A 17,469-nucleotide genomic window follows, 5' to 3' on the forward strand; every position below is an offset into this window, starting at 1 on the left:
ATGGGGAAACTGGGCCAGGCAAGCCCAGGATGGAGGTGGGATACAGGCATGGGATGGAGATCTGACCCTGCCAGGGGTGGCTTGGTGGTCTGGGCTCCCCATGCCCTCCATACCCCTATTTATGGCTACGCCGGCCCCAAAAGAGGAGCATGGGGAGAGCCCCAAATCCATGAGCCCCTGGGGTGGCTGGGGAGGTGGCGGGACCCCTTGGTGGGCAGCGCGGTGGGAGGGCTCCTTGCTCCCCTTTGTCCCCCCCACCTGCATCCCTGCTCTGGGTCCTGTTCCAGGGAGTTCCATCGCACTGGGATGTGGGGAAAACCTCCGTGGTCCCACATGGGCACCAAGCCCTGCCCGAGGTGACGGAGCCATCCCTGGGGGCGCCCGATGGAGCTCTGCCCCTGCCCCGTCCCCGCCGGGGCGCCGGGGCCGTGCCTCCTCCTCCTGGCGGTGCTGAGCGTCCCCTCGCTGCCGAAATCCCTGCCCGCGTCGTACGGCGACCCCGAGGAGCCCCAGGAGGGCACGGGCCTGATCCAGTGCGGGGAGTACAGCAACCAGGTGCTGCCCAACGGGCGCTGCAGGATCGTGGCCACGCTGCCGCAGGGGGACGAGCAGCGGTGCCCGGATATGTTCCGCTGCACCGACGAGGTGTCCTACTGGCTCCACGAGAACGAGGAGCGCAAGCAGCAGATCCTGGAGCTGCGGGAGCTGATCTCGGAGCTGCAGGAGGAGCTGAGGAACCACCGGCATCGCATCAAAGTCCTGGAGCTGCAGGTAAGGGGCTGCCCTCGGCAGGTCCCCCCCCCCCCCCCCCCCCCCCCCGTGCAGTGCTTGCTGGCTCCCAGCCTCTGCAGGGAAGGGATGAAGAGGATGATGGTGAAATGCTCAGCATTGCTCTGACCGCAGGGGTTTAGCCATTAAACCCCTCTTACTGTGCTGGCTCGGGAGCCTTCCAGGGCTGATCTTTCTTATCGTGAGCCGCAAACCCTCTGGTTTTATCCTGCTGTAGGAGGAAGGAGACCATCCCCACCACCTCCGAGCCTGCCTGGGATGGGTTTGGGGTCGCTCACCCATTAGTGGGACCGGAGATGAAGCTTTAGGCAGCCAGGGCTGAGCCACGTCTCAGGTGTCCAAGGCTGAGTCCCCCATGTATAAGGCAGGGAAGGGGACCTCTGGCAGCAACGAGAGCTTTGGGAGAAGCGTGGCTCCAAGCTGACCACGGAGGGATGGCTCTGGGCTTGGCTGAAGCTTTGGCAGGGCTTCATCTGCCTGGCTGGGGGTGCCCCACAAGCTGCTGGGGGTGTGCAGAAGAACCAGGGGCAATATCTTGGTGGAGGCTGGAAGCGCGTTGTGTAAATCTCAACGGGAGAGATGGGGCCTGGTGGGGTCTGGCCCTAGGAACCTGTGTTACTCATTTGCTGTTTGGCTTCATCTTCCCCTCGCCCATGCTCTTCCCACGGGCTCCTTCTTTGCTTCCCCTTCCCAGGCTTCATGCAGGGTTTTGGGGCTTTGTTTCCATACCTCCCCCCATGAAACCTTCACATCTGCCCCGGACAGGGCAGGAGTTGCTGTTCCAACACAGCCCAGAGATACCCAGGGGCTGCAGGTCCTGGGGGAGCCCCAAATCCCCGTGGGCATGCTGGTTGCCCACTCTTTGGGACCACGATACCTCCATCACGCAGGGATGCCCCACGCAGACCAAAGCTCCCTCCTGTGCCCACCATCCCGAGGGAGCTGCGTCTGGGGACGTCGGAGCTGTTTGAGCACCGTGACCCCAACACCTTTGGGTGCCTGCTCATGGATGTTTGTGCCGTGGGTGACTTCTTGTGGGTGACCTGCTGCTGGTGCAAGGGAGCGGGCACGTCTCAGGTGCCCCCACCCCAATCTCCACTTTTCCTCTGCCTCTTTCCCCTCTCACCGGGACAAGCACGATGGGACAGCTCGTCCATCCTTGGCTTCTCGCACCCATCCCTGCTGACACCCGGTTCCTCAGGGCTGTCTAACCCCTGCTTCCCCAGCCCCAGCCCCACAACACACACCCGTGCTACCTGGAGCTGCAGCTCCCTGATGGAGCTCTGCAGCTCCGAGCCAAGGAGGGAGAGGGACAGCAATGCACTAGATATTTTCTGGACGGTGTTCATGCCCTTAATCCCGTCTTTCCCAAGCTCTGAAACAACCCACGTAACATTCTGCCTGTTGTGTAGGGTCCCTGGGAGCTGGGGGACAGTGGCAATGTTGCTCAGTTGGACCAGGTTGGACTGGCTGTCATCCTGCTGGTCCATGTCCTGCTTATACCGGTCCCTTCCCATCCTCTCTGCTCTCCCTTTTTGCCTCCCCTACCACCCCCTTGATAATTTCTGTGTCTTCGTGCTTAGTTTATGATCCCTTTCTCTGTTAATCGCTATTTTTTTTTGCATTTTGAGTAGCCCTTAGCCGGAGAGGGTGGCAGGGGGGATGCTCGCCCAGCAAACCCTGGCTGCTGGTGGATGGGGACGCTTCTGGGGCAGCAGCTGGGGGGGGATTGCCCCTACACACCCCAGTGCCTGCCATGGGTCTCTGTGGGACCCAGTCGGTCTCGTAGGGATCGTAGAGAGCATCCCTCATGTAGAGAGCCATGAACGCAGTGACACAGACACTGCCCCTGGAGGAAGGGGCGAGCTGGGGGAACTCAGTTCTCCTCTAGGGGATCCCAGGTGAGCAGCAGGGAAGGAGCTGGGGGTGCTGCTGGGCTCCGCACCCTACAAGGATGCACCCAGGGGTCCCGGGGAGGGCAGCCAGGTCCCCAGCCCTACCCGGGTGTCCCCAAGCAGTTCACACCTTGGGGACGGTGCCAGCAGTGCCTGTGCCAGCCATGCTCAGAGAGGGGATGTCCCCTGGGATATCTGGGACCCCTTTGGGCCATTTGCAGGGGGTTTCAGCCCTCTGTCGGAAAGGGCCCCGAGCAATTGCATTTGGCTTTGAACCCAGCCTTGTTTTCAGCAGGAAGCTGCGGCAGAGACCTACAGCAATTTCTCTCTCTTTTTTTTTTATTTTTTTATTTTTTTTTTTTTTGCTGTAAAAAGACTGGAATATAAAGGGGCGCGCAGAGAACAAAGCCTGGAGAGCTCGGCAATGAGCGCAGCCCTCTGTCCAAGCACAGGAGGGGGGAATGGCGAGAAGCGCAGCTGAATGCAGGGTGGGAAACAAGACCTTGCAGCTGAACCAAGGAAACCAGAAGCAGAAATGGCTGCTGAGCCAGTCCCCTCCACTCCCTACAGTCACGGGGACTTTTCCACTACAAGTTTTCCCACTCTGTTGGTCTGGCCACTTCCCAACGCCTGTGCCCAGCCCGGCAGGCTGCTTTTTCCCCACCTCTCCTTGCTGCCTCCCCGCCGTGCCCTCCACCCAGGCCGGCTAGGGCTCTCCACCTCCCTTCCTGCCGCTGAGGTGCTGTGGCTCCCTTAATCCATCCCCATAAATCAGCCTCCTGCTGCTTTGCCATGGGTGCTGCTCCTGCAGCTCGCTGTCGGCTCGTCCACCCAGCACAGACGTCTCTCCGAGCACCCCGGGAGCCTTCCCGAGCGGGCAGGGAGCAGCGGGCTCACCAAGTCCCAGCTCCTCCTGGGCTAACGGGGACCCCAAAACGGGGTGAGGCGAGGCGACCCCTTCTCTGCCTTGTTTCCCTCCCCACCTCCCTTATTCCACCGTGGTTTAATTGAGCAGCCCTATAACTGCCCCATCACGCACGGAGCAGGACCCGCATGGAGAAGCCCCCCGACAAACCATCCCCGGCGGAGCAGGGGGATGCGGAGGGGTCTGCTGATTAAATCCAGCCTGGCTGTGCTGGTTTTAATCAGCGGCAGGGGGAAAAAAAATAAATAAGGTGTCGGCTGTGGAGGAGGAGGGGATTGTCTGGGAGGGAGCATCACGGGTTTACGCGCAGAGCTGGCGCGTGGGCGCAGGCTGCTGGTGTCGGTCACGGCTCGCGGAGCAGAGCTGATTTACGGGCGAGCCGGAGATGTTGTGAGGCCGATAAGGAGAGCACCACGACGTCGCACACCCTCGTTCCCAGCCTCGTTCCCCCTGCCTGTCTATCTGCTTGGGATTTGGGGATACGGGCAGGCTCATCCCGTGGCGATCTGGGCTTGTTGGCAGGGCCAGGCCATGCTCAAGTGGCGTTGGGAAGGATGCTGCAGAGCTGCCGTTAGTTATCGGTGCAGCAAACATCCCCTGGATGCACAAACCCCTTCCCACAGGGGGAAATCCCCATCCTCAAGGAGCATTGTTGTGGTTTTGCAGGTACCCGGGCACCCCACACATCTTTAGGGGTGATGCTGGTGGGGAGATAACAATGATATGGGTCTGGCTTCGCCCATGCAGCATCCCGTGTCACAGCGTGGGGACATGGGGACATCAGGAGGGGAAGGAGAGGCAGCATCCCTCTGGTGCAGGGACATGGCCAGGGGCTGCAGGACCCCCGGGGTATGGGGCAGGGGGCTGCGCTGGCTGGGGGAGGGGATTTTCCCTAGGCTGTTCTGGGGTTTTTGGAGGGGCTGCTCATCTAACAGGCAGGGAGCTCTGAGTGAGGTGAGCACCTCGGCATCTGGAGCACATTTGGTGTGGGTCTGGGGGTGCCCATCTCAGTGTGAGCCCCCCCAGCTCAGGCACGTATTTTACATAGGATCAAAGACTGCGCATCCTAAATACAGGTGGTAAAAGGGTCGGGGGCCCTGCACCACCAGGGCTGGTACCCGAAGAGCAGCAGGTGGCTCCTGGTGGCACAGGCAGCTCCTTGCAGCAGGGTGCTGAGGGCTTCAGGAGGAAAACCCAGCGGTGGTGGTGGGGTTGCTGGATTCACCACGAGGTGCAACACAGGAGGTTTTGGAGGGGCTTTTGGGGACAAATCCCACCTGCTTACCCTGCTCTTGCAGCACCCGGCTCACCCGTGCACGTCCCGCCTGTGCTGGGGATCCCCAAACTGGTCCTGGAAGGGGCTGGGGGGCTGCAGGGTGCCCCCGTATCCCGCCCCCCATCCCATATTTTGCCCTGCCCGCAGCACGAGGAGGCGGCCGGCCCCAACCGCAGCCTGGAGCAGCGGGTGCAGGACCTGGAGCAGCGGTCCAGCGAGGCCAGCACCCTGCAGCACATCCAGGCCACGCTGCTCTACGACATGCAGGCGCAGATCAACAACGTCTCCGTGCTGACCGACTGGGTCTGGCGCAACCCCACCTGCCTCGGCCCCGCCGACATGAGGCTGCAGGAGGAGAGGCACCGGCCAGGTGATGGGGAGATGCTGGGGGCACCGTGGGGTGGGGGAAAAGGCTTTCAATCCCCTTTGCATGCAGCCCCGTTTCACCCAAGTCTTCCCGAGGCTCCTCGGAGCGGGGGAATTTTTTGCTGGTGCAACTTAGGAGCGGGTCCGGTCCCTTGGTGGCTCCTTTTCCTCGCCCTGGATGGTGTGAGATGCCTGCAGGGCTCAGCTTTGGCTCTGACAGCCCCGTTGGCATCGCTCCCACCATTATTCCACCTGCAGTCAGCTGCAGGAGCCTTCCTCCCAGCTCCAGGGGCTGTTTCCCCATCAGAAAAAAAGAAAAAAGAAAAAAAAAGAAAAAAGGAAAAAAAAAAAGAAAAAGGAAAAAGAAAAAAAAAGGAAAAAAAAAAAAAGAGCAATAAATCGTTTTGTCTCAAAAATTCATAACATGAAATTAGGGCTTTGGTAATACCCTTCAACTCTGAAAAAACAACAATTTTCCATTATTTCTCATACTCTTTAGATGTAATGAATGCATTCAAGATTTTGCCAGTTTTTTTTTTTCTTGTTTTCCTTGTAAATCATTGTAATGTTTTATTCGTTTTATTATTTTTTTAGCAAAGATGGGAACTTCCAATCAAAAACAAACACTTTTTTTTTTTTTTTTTACTGCCATTCTGCCCCAGTTTTCTGCCATAGAATTTCCATTCATGAAAACATTTTGACCAGGGCTTGTCACGGCCGGGATCTACAAAGCTCCAGCTGGAGCTGCTGGAAGGCTTTGCAACCTTTTGGGTCTCTGGGGACTCGGTAAGGGGGGTGCTGACCCCCCGTGCCCAGCCCTGTCTCAGAACCCCAAAGCCCCCGGGATGCCTGGGGGCACTCCCTGGAGCTCGCAGCAGAGGGGCTCCAGCAGCATTTGGGGGTCCTGGGCTGGGCTCTCCCCGCTGGATCCAGGTTTCTCGGTGCTGGGGGTCCAGGACTGGTCCCAGCACTGCTGAGCAGAGGGGCAGGATCCCCTGCAGCAGATGCCCAGGAGGAAAGTGAGGGAGGGACGAAGCAATACTTCTCCAGATGGGTCCTCCATCCCACCACACGCTGTGGCTGAGGTCTTACAGATCCAGCACCTGCCTTCTCCAGAAAGATCAGGCTCCGTCAGGCACGGGAGCTGCTGATGGCTTTCACCTCCCAGCCTTGACCTGATTTGAGCTGGTGATGCCAGGGAAAAAGGCACAGTATTTCTCCCCAGGCCAACTAGTAGAAGAATTTTCCCCAAAATAGCATAAAATAAAAGAGTGCGAAGCTCTTTCGGCCGCCCATGTGTGCTCCTCCCTGAGCATGAGCCGGGACGTGAAGGGGTGCTGGAGCTCACGTCTGCACCCGTAGCAGTCCCCTCCATAATTTGATGTGACCGGGATGCCACATCAAATGTCACCTCTGTCCTGGAGAATCGCAGCCGGATGGCACAGACCCGTCCTCTTCAGAAACAGGGCTCTGCCTGCTCTCCCGGAGGCTTGCAGGGTCTGCATTGCCTCTCCCCGACCTCTGCCGGTTCCTCTGCACCCAGCTGGTTCCCCCCCCCTGCACGCTCTCCTGCTGGAGCTGCTTGGTGCCAGCCCCAGAGGATGTCCCCAGCCTGTCCCCAGCCTGCAGCCACCACGCGCCCCAGTCGGTGACCCAGGACGCTGCCACTGTTCAGCCGTCATTGCCCCCCCCAAGACTTCTTTTCCCACCCAGAAGGAGCTTTCATCAGCTGCCAGTCCTGCAGCCTCTGTTTGCCTCGTGGACGGGCACTCTCCTGGGCTTTCTGCTCGTCCCTTCCTGGCCCCCTGCCTCTCCCAGTGACACCAGCCTGGTGTCCAGGCCACGCGCGCTTCAGGCTCTGCCTCGCTGGGTGAGTGGAAGCAAGGGGAGCTGCCCGTGGGAGCTGCCTTCGTGCCTCTCTTTCTAAAGATGACAGTCAGCACACCAGGCTGTAGCCATCTGCAGGGAGGCTCTTCTCACAAACGCTTCATTTTGGGTGTCTACACGCACATGAGCTGGGTATTTAAGCTAACGAGGCGAGCAGCGCATGGACTGAGCCAAGTCAGCACGGTCTTTCCACTGGGCAGTCACCTAGTGCCACCTCGAGAACACCCAAAGCATCCCCCTAAGCCTGCCAGATGTGGGACAGGACCTACACGGGACACCTGAGAGCCAGCCAGGATGCTCCCGGGTGTCTCTGGGCACGTCTGTGCAGAGAACTCAGCCGAGCCCCTTCGGTAGGTGACGGGAGGAGAGTGGATTTCTCTCCTCTCCCACGTAAAGCCGGGATGAGCTACCCTCTGCAGAAGCCTGTCTCTAAGGACACCAGCCGAGACCGCCTCTGAAGTATAGATAGCTCGTGCCAGACAAAATAAATCCCGCCTGGCTCATCCCGGTTGGAAGCATCTTTAGAGTCTTCAGAACGGTTTTGATCCCCTTTCCTTGCAAGACAATGCCCACAGCAGCAGTTCGGGAGAAGAAAAACCTTCCTCTGCCTTCTGCACCAACGATCCTTCATCAATACATCACGGATTTTTGGGGTGAGGTGTAACCCATGCTAATGAACTTGATCACTAATAAGCCACTGCACTCGGGCAGGAAGGCAACATAATGCAACGCAGAAGCTCTGAATTCAGGATTTTTGTCAGGCTCTGTGTTATGATGACATGAAAAATGACGTAACCCTAACACTTTTTTCTTTGTTGTGTACCAAATGTTGCCTTTCTGTGCTTTCTTGCAGAGATGAGGCACGCCAGGAACTGCCCCATTGACTGTGCTTCTGTTTACTACAACGGGCTCCGGCGGTCGGGGGTCTACAGCATCATGCCCTCCGTCGGAGGGATGCCTATCGAGGTGCTCTGCGAGATGGACACCGAAGGTACTGCGGGACCTACACGATCTCCCAGGAGAGCTCTGGGTGGGAGATGTGTCCCTGAGAGCTGTGTCCTAGGAGAGCTACATCTGGGTCACATCACGACCAGTGAGAGCAGCATCTCCGGGGGGCTCAGCCTCTCTGCTGGCTAAAGAAGGGGATATTTGGATAAAGAGTTCAAAACAGGCATTGTGGCTGGGTCTCAGCTGTCTAAACACAGGCAATTAGGGCTTTTTGGGATCTCCTCATATACCCAAGGTGTTTGCAATGGTCTAGTGGATATGATGCAGGGATTTGGGAAGGAGAAGCCCTTCTGGAGCAGTGGGTGGTCACTGGGGGTGCCTGGAGCATCTCCGGGCAGCAGAGAGCAATCCCTAACCGTAGCTGTGCTGAAGTGAGAGGGGAGAGTCTGCCCAGAGATATTTTGGGGTGTGTAGGTGGGAGCAGATGACCTCCCAGACCTTTGTTGCCTAAATATCCATACACCACACATATCCATCATCCCCAGGCACAGACTTACTAACAAAATCAGTTTGCGACACCCAGATTTGGGGAGAATGATGCCAATTGTCAAGGAACCGTGGTGGATTGTCAGCTCTTTGCCCCATGGGTCTGCTCCAGCCGGGCTGGACGTGTCACATTAACATGTCCCGAGATGGAGGAAGGGGGTAGGCTGCCCACATACAGGCTTCTCGCCTACTGGGGAAGGTTGGCCCAGAGGATCTACAGGTGATGGCAGCTTGTGGACATGAGCACTCATTAAGAAAGAGGCTATTCAGACAATGTGGTTGTGGCATTACTATTATTTGCATGACCGTTGTCACAATCTTGGACACTGCCGAGTGACAGCCTGTACAAACAGCAAATAAAAACATGGCCCCAGTCCCCTCCTCAGTCTTACAGTTTTGGAATAAATTGAGAAAGAGGGATTCAGACAGATGGGAGAGCAGATGGAGACAGTGAGACAATGCTGGAAGAGAGCTCGTGTGCCTCTGTGGTGCTGCGGGAACAGTACATAACAATCTCCAAACTCCAGGATCTCCAGTTTGTTCCAGTCCCAAAACATTTGCCTCCCCCAGACTACCACCGTACTCATTTAAAGCCACCTGAAGGTCTGGAATGAACCCCTGACAGCCAGCATGAGAACATCATCATGAGCAGGCATGGGAGAGGTGGGAGCCCCTTTCCCTGAGCTGCATTGGGCACCGGGTTTGATCCCTCTAAACCAACTCACGCCATGCTTTGCCACTTGGTGGGAGGGGGCAGGACAAGGAGACACCTTCCTGAGCTGGAGATGGACCCTCAGAGGTGACACCAGACCGTGTGATTGTGTCAGGACTCATGGACATTCCCTACAGTGTCCCCTTTGCCTTTTTGTCCTGCAGGTGGGGGCTGGACGGTCATCCAGAGGCGTCAGGATGGCTCAGTTGACTTCAATCGGACCTGGAACGAGTACAAGGAGGGCTTTGGGGACCTCAGCGGTGAGTTCTGGCTGGGCAACGAGAACATCCACAAGATAACGAGCCAAGGGGACTACTCGCTGCGTATCGACCTGGAGGACTGGAACAACAAGCACAAACACGCTTTCTACCAGGTCTTCAGGTAGGAGCTGGGGTGGCCTTCACTGGTTCTTGGTGTTTTATTATCCGTACCACATCAGCCACGTCCTTGCTTAAGCAGTGGTGGCCAGGTCTGTCTATACTGTCCCAGATGAACTCCTTCCTTCTGTCTGCTGGAAATGTTTGTGGGTGACCATGGAGTAAACTGCATGGGAGGATGTGCAGGGTAGCACTGCACGTTTGAAGCTTTGGGGCTTAAGGTAGACCCCAAAACTGTTGAAACTGCCTTAAAAAAGAACAAAAACAAAACCACACACACACACACACACCAAAAAAAAAAAAAAAAAAAAAAAAAAAAAAACTGTTGTTTGAAAGTGCCTTGGAGCATCTTCTGCCAGCAAACGTGCTCTGAATGGTCACCCCAATTTTTCCCATCAGATGTCATGTGCAAGAGCAGTCACCTTCAACCTTTTCTAGCCCAGGGACAAATAACTAATTAGCTTGGTCAAGGCGAAGGACAGGATGCTTGCTCGGTGGAGGAGAGGCAGAACTGTGTAATCAGAGGGTTCATCTTGCCAAAGCCACCTCAGTCCTTTGTTGTGGTTATAGAGTCACGGTCTGCCCGGCTCAGGCCTATAGCAAGCGCCCTGAGTCATGACAAAAACATCCCACAGAAGGGGGAAATACATCGACTTTGGCTCTTAGAGGTGCTGAATCACAGCGGGGAGCCTGGGCAGAGCAGCCCGATGATTGCTAGGTGCCCACACCAGGAACGCGGTCCCCAAGCTGGCGAGGAGGCTCAGACACTCCCTTTTAAGTAGTTTCACCTTCGCTGGCAGCATCGAGGACGAGGACAACTATTACCGCCTGCACGTGGACGGGTTCAGCGGGACGGTGGAGGATTCCTTCGCCTGGTACCACAACAAGAGGAGCTTCAGCACTCCCGACTCGGGGAACATCTGTGCCGAGATCTCCCACGGAGGCTGGTGGTACCACCAGTGCTTCTTCTCCAACCTCAACGGGGTGTACTACAAGGTAAGAGGGGGAGACAGGGACACAGGGGTGGCACTCAAGGCCCGGGGACAGGGACCACACAAGGCCTGGGGCTGGGAGGGGGCTGTCCTCATGTCCCTGCCATCCTTCCTGGCTTGGCCAGCCTCTGCTCTTGGGGCAGGACTAAATGGAGTGCTGGCACCGGGCCAGCCCAGCCCTTTCAGGATCAGACCCAGCCAGGGATCAGACACAAGTATCAAGCCACCTCTTCACGCTGTGTTTTGGGGCCGTTTGATGGTGACTCATGTGGCCTAAGATGCCATCTCCACTGGGACCATCTGAAATATGTCGAGCTTTACGTGCTCTTCCCACCGCGTCGCCGTTAAGCTCTTTGCTGCGGTGTTTCAGAGCGATCAGTTTTCCGATGACACCTCCGTGCGTTTCCCATCCTTCTTTCTGCACCGCAGGGCGGCCGATACTCCATTAAAAACCGAAATATCCTGGGGCCGGATGGCATCGTGTGGTACTCGTGGAAGGACACGGACTACTACTCCCTGAGGAAGGTGGTCATGATGATCCGGCCACGCACCTTCCGGCCCCACCTCTCCCCATGAAGCAGCCTCGGGCCTTCTTCGATTCATCCACTGTTGGGAACAGAAGGCTGGAAATAACTCCCTGGGAGCAAAAACTGAGTCTGGGGATCCCCGACGGACTGAGCCACCATCCTTCTTGCTGCCTGTGGGCCTCGGAGAGAGCTGAACCACCAGAAGACGTGTGAAGGCCTTCAGCAGTGTTTGGGTGGTGAAAGCTCTCCTCATGCCGTGGAGGTGGGCCATGAGAAGGGCCTTGCAAAGACGAGCATGGGGCAGTTCTTCACAGCAGTTCTTGGCAGCAGTTGTTGGCAGGATTGGGTTTCCCCAAGGCCTGAGCCCCAACCTGGGTGCTGGCTTGGACTGGGTGGTGGGGCTCAGCCCCACGCTGAGGCCTCAATTTGTGTTGAGGGGAGATGTCGAGCGCTCTGGATGTGAACCTAAGAGTAAATTCAGACCAGCAGTCCTGCATCTATTTTCCACATCTCTGGGTTCGGTGTTCACATCGCCACGTGTGTATTTGGCATTGAAGGTCCACCACTTTAACCCAGGGATGTCCTGGGGTGGCTGCAAGGTGCTGAGATGGCCCTGGGGAGAGCTGGGAGACCCAACATTACTGCCCAGAGATGTCTTCACGGGCAAAACAGAAGGAAGATCCACAGTGGTCACTGTGTAGCTGCAATAATTATGCTCCAAATAAAAGGATTTAAAAATCAAAATGCTGAAGATTTTCCGTTTTCCATTGTGTTTTCACCTCTCAGTCCTTTCTCTGGCGAAGAACTGATGAATTTTCTATCCACCTTAAGTGTGGTCTGCAGGAATGATTAGACACGATTTTAAGTCTTTTAATGCCTTGTTCTGGATAAAGAGGACTTGCTGTTGCTTTCCTTTAATTTCTGTAGGGTTTTTACAGTTGTAGTTGCAGCTAGAGCCCCTCTTTTTTCTCCCGACCTTGCCTCCTCACAGGATCAAGAGATGGAGACCGCGGCCGTGCTGCGACTGGTGATGAATTTTTAATTAGATTACCTTTTTCCTGCTTCATTTAGGCGGATGAGTTCAAAGAGGGTTCAGGGAAGGGGAATGGCAGATGTGCTACAGGTTAACAGCAAGGGGAGAAAAATGATCTCCCCGAGCCTCTCTGGGGCATTGTCCATGCTCATCGGGAGCTGAGGCCTGGCGAAGGACGATCTGAGCTGCAGGTGGTCATGGATGGGATAACCTGGGATGCTGCACCAGGAGCCTGGACACAGCCAGGTTTTTGGGGTGAGCATCCCAATGCCTTCTGCATTGCGCCTTGCTCCCCTAAACCTCCCTGGGGAGGCTCCTCCAAACAGCCTCCTCCTGGCGGTGCCCACGCTGCCACCTTCTTACCCTCGGTGCCCCCTTTTTTTCTCCTCCCTTGCCACCCACTGGCTTCTCCCCAGGGCGAGCTGTGCTCTCCTGGCTCTGCTCCCCCTTTCTCTGCCGCCCTCCTCAAAGCTTCTGGGCGCTTTCCAAGGCTCCTCGGAGGAAGCTCCCTTGGTCTCTCCCTGTTTCTTTCCTCCCCAGCCCAGCACGGGTGCCTCTTTCCATTGTGCCATGGTTCCTCCAGCCCTTCGGGCCCCGCGGTGCACACGCTGTTGTAGGCTGTGGCCCAGGGCCCTCGGGTAGAACAATATATTGCGTTATTCTTTGTTTATTAAAATAAAATGGACTGAACAGAGCAGCACTTCATTTGCTGTGGGTTCACCCAGCTCCTACAAATCTGCCGATGGTCAGCCTCAAGACTCCTGCTGATGTCATCTGCTCAAGATTTATGCCTCCAGCCCGCTCTTTGAGCCTGTGGCCTTTCTTCACTTCTTGCGTTTAACAAAACCTTCTGCAGCCCCCAGCTCCTCTCCCACGTGGCTTTTTGGGGTTTGGTAACGCGCAGCCCACCATTTTGTGTGACCACGGTGAGCTCCGCACTGCTGACTCCATCTCCTGTTCTTCAAGGCCCTACGTGATACCCCCTTTGCTGCTGCACTTGAGCGTGATGGGACCCCCTGAGCACGATCTCTGCTGGATCCCCCCAGGCTGGATCCCCCCAGGATTTGTCTTAATGCTGGCACTGACTCCCACAGCCAGGGGACCACCAGCTTCTTCGTTGGACACCCACCTTCCAAGACTCCTTGGGGTCAGGGAGGAAGTCCTTATATCAGACCGGGGAGGACCAGGTTGGAGAGGACCTCCTTGCCCCAGGAGAAATGGACATTTGGCCTCTTTGGGAAGCTGGTCCTAAATTTTGGAGCCATCATCTTTCAGGGAGAGCAAAGGCAGGAGAGGAATTACTGCTGCTTCCTCCTTAGGGCTGGGGAAGCAGAACTCCCCCCAGCTCTCCTGACACTGGGGACATGAAGTTTTGCTCCACGGATGGACCAAAGGGGGGTCATCTGTCCCCAGCGTGGACCTTAGCACATGTCCAGCCCCCTCATCCTCACACTGTTGGCCAGATCTCCTCTCCTCCCTCCACGCAAACAGCTTCGGTTTGGCTCGTGCTCCCCCTCTGCCCCCTTCCCCACCCCAGTGCAAGCAAAGCTGGGGCATCCCCCCCAAATAAACCACACACAGGAGACACTGCACCGCTCGTGAGAAAACAAAAGAAATGCCAAGGCAGTTTATTTACAACCATAGTATACAAAAAAAAGGACAGCTCGTGCCACAGCTAGAACAGCCCCCTCCATCTCCTTCGCCCGCCGCCTTCTCCCGCGCTCCCGTTTTTGGCAGCCCCCCCCCGGCCCCGGGGTCGGGGCGAGCATCTCATGGCACAAGAAGAGACACGGCTCCCTCCGGACCTGAATCAGTGCTTGTAAAACCTTCTCTGGCCGTAGAGGACACCGAGACCTTGGTTTGCATCAGGGTTAGAGGTGCCAGGGCCTGGCGGTACTGGGACCATTGCCTGCTGGCAACTGGGAGAGGAGGAGCTGTACACCCCCGGCAGAGAGCAGAGTCTCCAAGGTCTCCTGCTGGGAAGGCAGGACCCCTTCCCCTCCTCACCCTCCATGGAGGCACAGATCTCCCTCCCCAAAGCAGCTCCTGGGGGGCACGGCTTGGGGCAAGCCAGCAGCGGGGTGCCGCTCTGCCTCTCGCCCTGGAGTCGCTCTAGGGCAGGAAAGGGGATTTTTGTCCAAGATCTATCGAGAAGATGAGTCTTGGGAGATTTCTTACAAAAAAAACAAGCAGCTCTTTGGGAAGTCACGGGGCTTTTCGGTGTCACCCTGAAAAGGATCACCAGCATCTCCTACAGCCGGGTGAAGCCTTTGGAGCGAGTCTTGCTCTGACCACCTCCAGCGAGGGGTCTCCTCTCCCCCTTCCCCAAAGCGGTGCTGTAAGGTTTAGGGGCCAGTAACAGCCACCCTGGCTAAGACCCTGGAGCCGAGGTGGGATGAAAGGAGTGGAGGTCACCAAGAGATGCCGCTGCCCATCGATGGCCAGGCGCCCGCCGGGGCAGGACGGAGCCGGAGAACCGCAGCTGGAGGGGGGCGCGCACCCGCCCGCCTGCCCAGCACCAAACGAAAGTCACACACGACGCACATTTCCCCCCTTCCCTCCCCACCCTCTCCATCCCCGGGGCCACCTCCTCCTCTTCGCCAGCCCTGGGCTGGCTCCTTCCGACCTCCTTGGCGGGCGGCGCGCCGGACCCCCGTGGGGCGCGCGCCCCGAAGCCGGGGAGGCGCTCGCCCACCCGCCCACCCATCCGCTCGCCTCCCTCCCCACCCTCCCCGAAATGACTAGGATGGCTTCACTGGTCAACTCTGTACATTCACAAACAAAGAAAGCAGAGGAACGTCCCCCTTCCACCGGCCGGCCTCGCGCTGCGGCAGCCTCCGCCACCTCCCCGGAGCTGTCAGTCCAAGCATCGCCTCTTTACCTGGAGGCCTCTTCCTTGAGCTCCTTGTTTTTCCTCACTTCTTCTGCGTGTTTGTCCTGTGGGGGGGAGGGAGGGGAAGGGGTGGGAGGGAAGGGGGGGAGACGCGTTAGCTCGCCGGGCTTCGGGCCCCACGGGCGGGCCAGCGGCTTCGGCGGGGTTCGAAGGCACGAGGGCGTTCGCGAGGCCAGGTTCGTCCCCCGGAGGGACACCGGTGGGTCAACTGCGTCCTCTCCTCCCCGGGGGGGGCGTTTTAAGGACTGTGGAGGCACTCGGGGACAGACAGAAAGATTGTCCTCGCCCTCTATCTAGGAGGTAGACGTCAGCCAGACAAGGCGGAGCGGGAACCCCAAAGGAGATGGGGCGAGCTCGGATTGTCCGTCATTATCTCGTGCTCTCTGCCTCTGCCCCAGGGCTGGCCGAGGCGTTTGGAGAAGGGCACTGGGCGAGCTCCTTGCAGAAGGGATGTTTTGGAGGGAGCTGGAGGTGGTGAGGGTGGGACCTTCCGTGCTGAGGCTGGGAGCAGACCTGCTTCGGGGGAGAGACAAGAGGTCTGCACACAGCGGCGGCACGGCAGCACGGACACGCCAGGCCCGGTGGGGTCACCCCCGCCCCGGTGGGACCTTGATTTATGGGGAGCGCCACGCGGCGGGAGGGGAAGGGGCACCCCTCCCCCCCCCTTCGGCGGTGTCCCCAGGGGGTTGTGCCACCCCACGAGCCATGCGGGGTGCCCGGACGGGTGTCCCAGTGCTTGCCCCCCTCCCTCCTCGCCGGGTTCTCACCTTCTCCTGCAAGCGCTCCAGCATGGCCGCTAAGTGCGCCTCGCGGTTCTCCTTGTTGGACTCCATCTTCTGCGCCAGCTTCTCTTTGGCCATTTTGATGAAGTTGTTGTTCTCCTCGATGGCCTTCTGGATGACCTCCCGCTCGTGCTCCCGCTTCTCCGCCAGGTGCTTCAGCAGCTCGGCCTCCTGGTACTGCGTGGGCAAAGAGGACACCGTGGCCATGGGCACCACGGGGACCGTGGGTTCCTTCCCTCCCCGATGGCACCATCCCCTCCAAACTCAGCGACGGCCCCAGCGTTGGCCATACCACGGGCATGAGGCTGTGTCCCCGCGTCACCTCCCCGTGTCACCACCCCGGGCTGCCACCCGCCGGACCCACCTTCCTCCTCTCCTCCGCCGCCTCCAGCTTCTTCTGGATCTCCTCCAAGGAGGGGTCGCGCCGCCGGGGCAGGGAGGCGTTGAACTCGGGGATGCCGTCGAAGGACGGGGGCTTCAGGATCACCTCGAAGGACTGCCCCGAGGTGCGCTTGTTGAGCTCGATGACTTCCATGTCGGAGATGACGCACCAGGTGAGGTCCACGGTGTCTGCTGGGAGAGGGGCAAGGGCTGACTGCTGCCACCCACATCCTCCCACGTCACGGGGCATGAAGGGATGGAGGGCGGCCCCGCAGGGAAGCATCTGGGGGTGCTGGGGGATGAAGGGAGCTCAGCCCTCAGGAGAAGGAGAGGAGAAGGCTCCGGGGAGACTCCCCAGAGCCCTGCCCAAGGGGGCTTACAAGAAATATGGGTCCTGTAGTGACAGGAGGAGGCGCGATAGTTTGAGGCTGAAATAGGGTAGATTTGGATTGGCTTTAAGGGAGACATTTCTTGTGCTGATGGTGGTGAGACACCGGAGATGTCCCCAAGAAGCTGCGGGTGCCCTGACAAGGGGTCCCAGCACGCCCACGGGGCTCCTACCTTCATACGTGTACGCGGGTTTGTTCAGGGGGTCCGAGAGGAAGCAGGAGCAGAACAAGGAGACGAGAGGCAGCTCCTTCATCTTCTCTTTGTAAGCTGGGGAGAGGAGGTGGGAGCGGGGTCAGCGGGCGGGGGTCCTGCCAGGCGTCGGGCAGGGGCTGCCACGTGCTGGGGACGGGCTGGGACAGGGACGGTGCTGATGCAGGAAGGGTAAGCAAGGCACGCAAAGACACCGTGCGATGGGGAAACTGAGGCACGTGGTGACGGGGTGCCTTTCTCAAGGGGTTATGCCTGTCCCGGTGTATTAACCACATGCACGACCCCTTGCCTGGCTCCGCTGGGGCGCTGTGAGCATCCCAAAGCAGGGCTTAGCTTGGGATGTTAGCCGTCCCTGGGGTGTTTTGGGTGGGCTCAGGGCTCGGGGGGTCAGCATGGGGATGGGGGTGTCAGGGCTGGGTGCACGGAGCCACGTTGCCCCCTGTCCCCGTGGGACCCCACAACGGTACCGTACCAGCCAGAGTCATGGCGCGGCGATCCTCGGGCGTCTGCAGCGAGAGCGATCCTGGGGCCTGGGGGGGG

At 58.3% G+C, this 17,469-nt stretch overlaps 2 protein-coding genes across 6 annotated transcripts; one reads left to right on the plus strand and one right to left on the minus strand.

The window, feature by feature from the left end:
* The first annotated feature begins 384 nt into the window (after positions 1–384).
* LOC118164496 (angiopoietin-related protein 7-like) lies at positions 385–11,820 on the plus strand. Its single transcript, XM_035322041.1, has 6 exons — positions 385–771; positions 5,033–5,255; positions 7,992–8,129; positions 9,509–9,725; positions 10,522–10,717; positions 11,143–11,820. The coding sequence occupies exons 1-6, from the start codon at positions 385–387 to the stop codon at positions 11,287–11,289; spliced, it is 1,308 nt and encodes a 435-aa protein (XP_035177932.1). The 3' UTR covers positions 11,290–11,820.
* Positions 11,821–13,869: 2,049 nt separating this feature from the next.
* Positions 13,870–17,469, minus strand: STMN4 (stathmin 4). Of its 5 annotated transcripts, none has more exons than XM_035322653.1 (5): positions 17,402–17,469; positions 16,891–16,986; positions 16,313–16,518; positions 15,934–16,125; positions 13,870–15,210 (listed from the first exon to the last, which is right to left on the minus strand). In XM_035322653.1, the coding sequence occupies exons 1-5, from the start codon at positions 17,412–17,414 to the stop codon at positions 15,151–15,153; spliced, it is 567 nt and encodes a 188-aa protein (XP_035178544.1). In that variant the 5' UTR covers positions 17,415–17,469; the 3' UTR covers positions 13,870–15,150. The 5 variants fall into 5 exon arrangements, with proteins under 5 accessions (XP_035178544.1, XP_035178543.1, XP_035178538.1 ...); XM_035322652.1 differs by having other exon boundaries at positions 16,313–16,521; XM_035322647.1 differs by lacking the exon at positions 13,870–15,210 and adding an exon at positions 15,217–15,794 and having other exon boundaries at positions 15,826–16,125.

Source organism: Oxyura jamaicensis, chromosome 3 (assembly GCF_011077185.1).
Source record: "Oxyura jamaicensis isolate SHBP4307 breed ruddy duck chromosome 3, BPBGC_Ojam_1.0, whole genome shotgun sequence".
Lineage (NCBI taxonomy): Eukaryota > Metazoa > Chordata > Aves > Anseriformes > Anatidae > Oxyura > Oxyura jamaicensis.

What these genes read in the sequence shown, in the direction of transcription:
- LOC118164496 (XM_035322041.1), top strand. Translation starts at nt 385, where the DNA reads ATGGAGCTCTGCCCCTGCCCCGTCCCCGCCGGGGCGCCGGGGCCGTGC. An exon ending in CTGCGAGATGGACACCGAAG is followed by an intron (nt 8,130 to 9,508) that starts GTACTGCGGGAC and finishes TTTGTCCTGCAG; the next exon opens with GTGGGGGCTGGACGGTCATC. An exon ending in TCAACGGGGTGTACTACAAG is followed by an intron (nt 10,718 to 11,142) that starts GTAAGAGGGGGA and finishes TCTGCACCGCAG; the next exon opens with GGCGGCCGATACTCCATTAA.
- STMN4 (XM_035322647.1), bottom strand. An exon ending in ACCCGCGTACACGTATGAAG is followed by an intron (nt 16,519 to 16,890) that starts GTAGGAGCCCCG and finishes CTCTCCCAGCAG; the next exon opens with ACACCGTGGACCTCACCTGG. An exon ending in CGGCGGAGGAGAGGAGGAAG is followed by an intron (nt 16,126 to 16,312) that starts GTGGGTCCGGCG and finishes TTGCCCACGCAG; the next exon opens with TACCAGGAGGCCGAGCTGCT.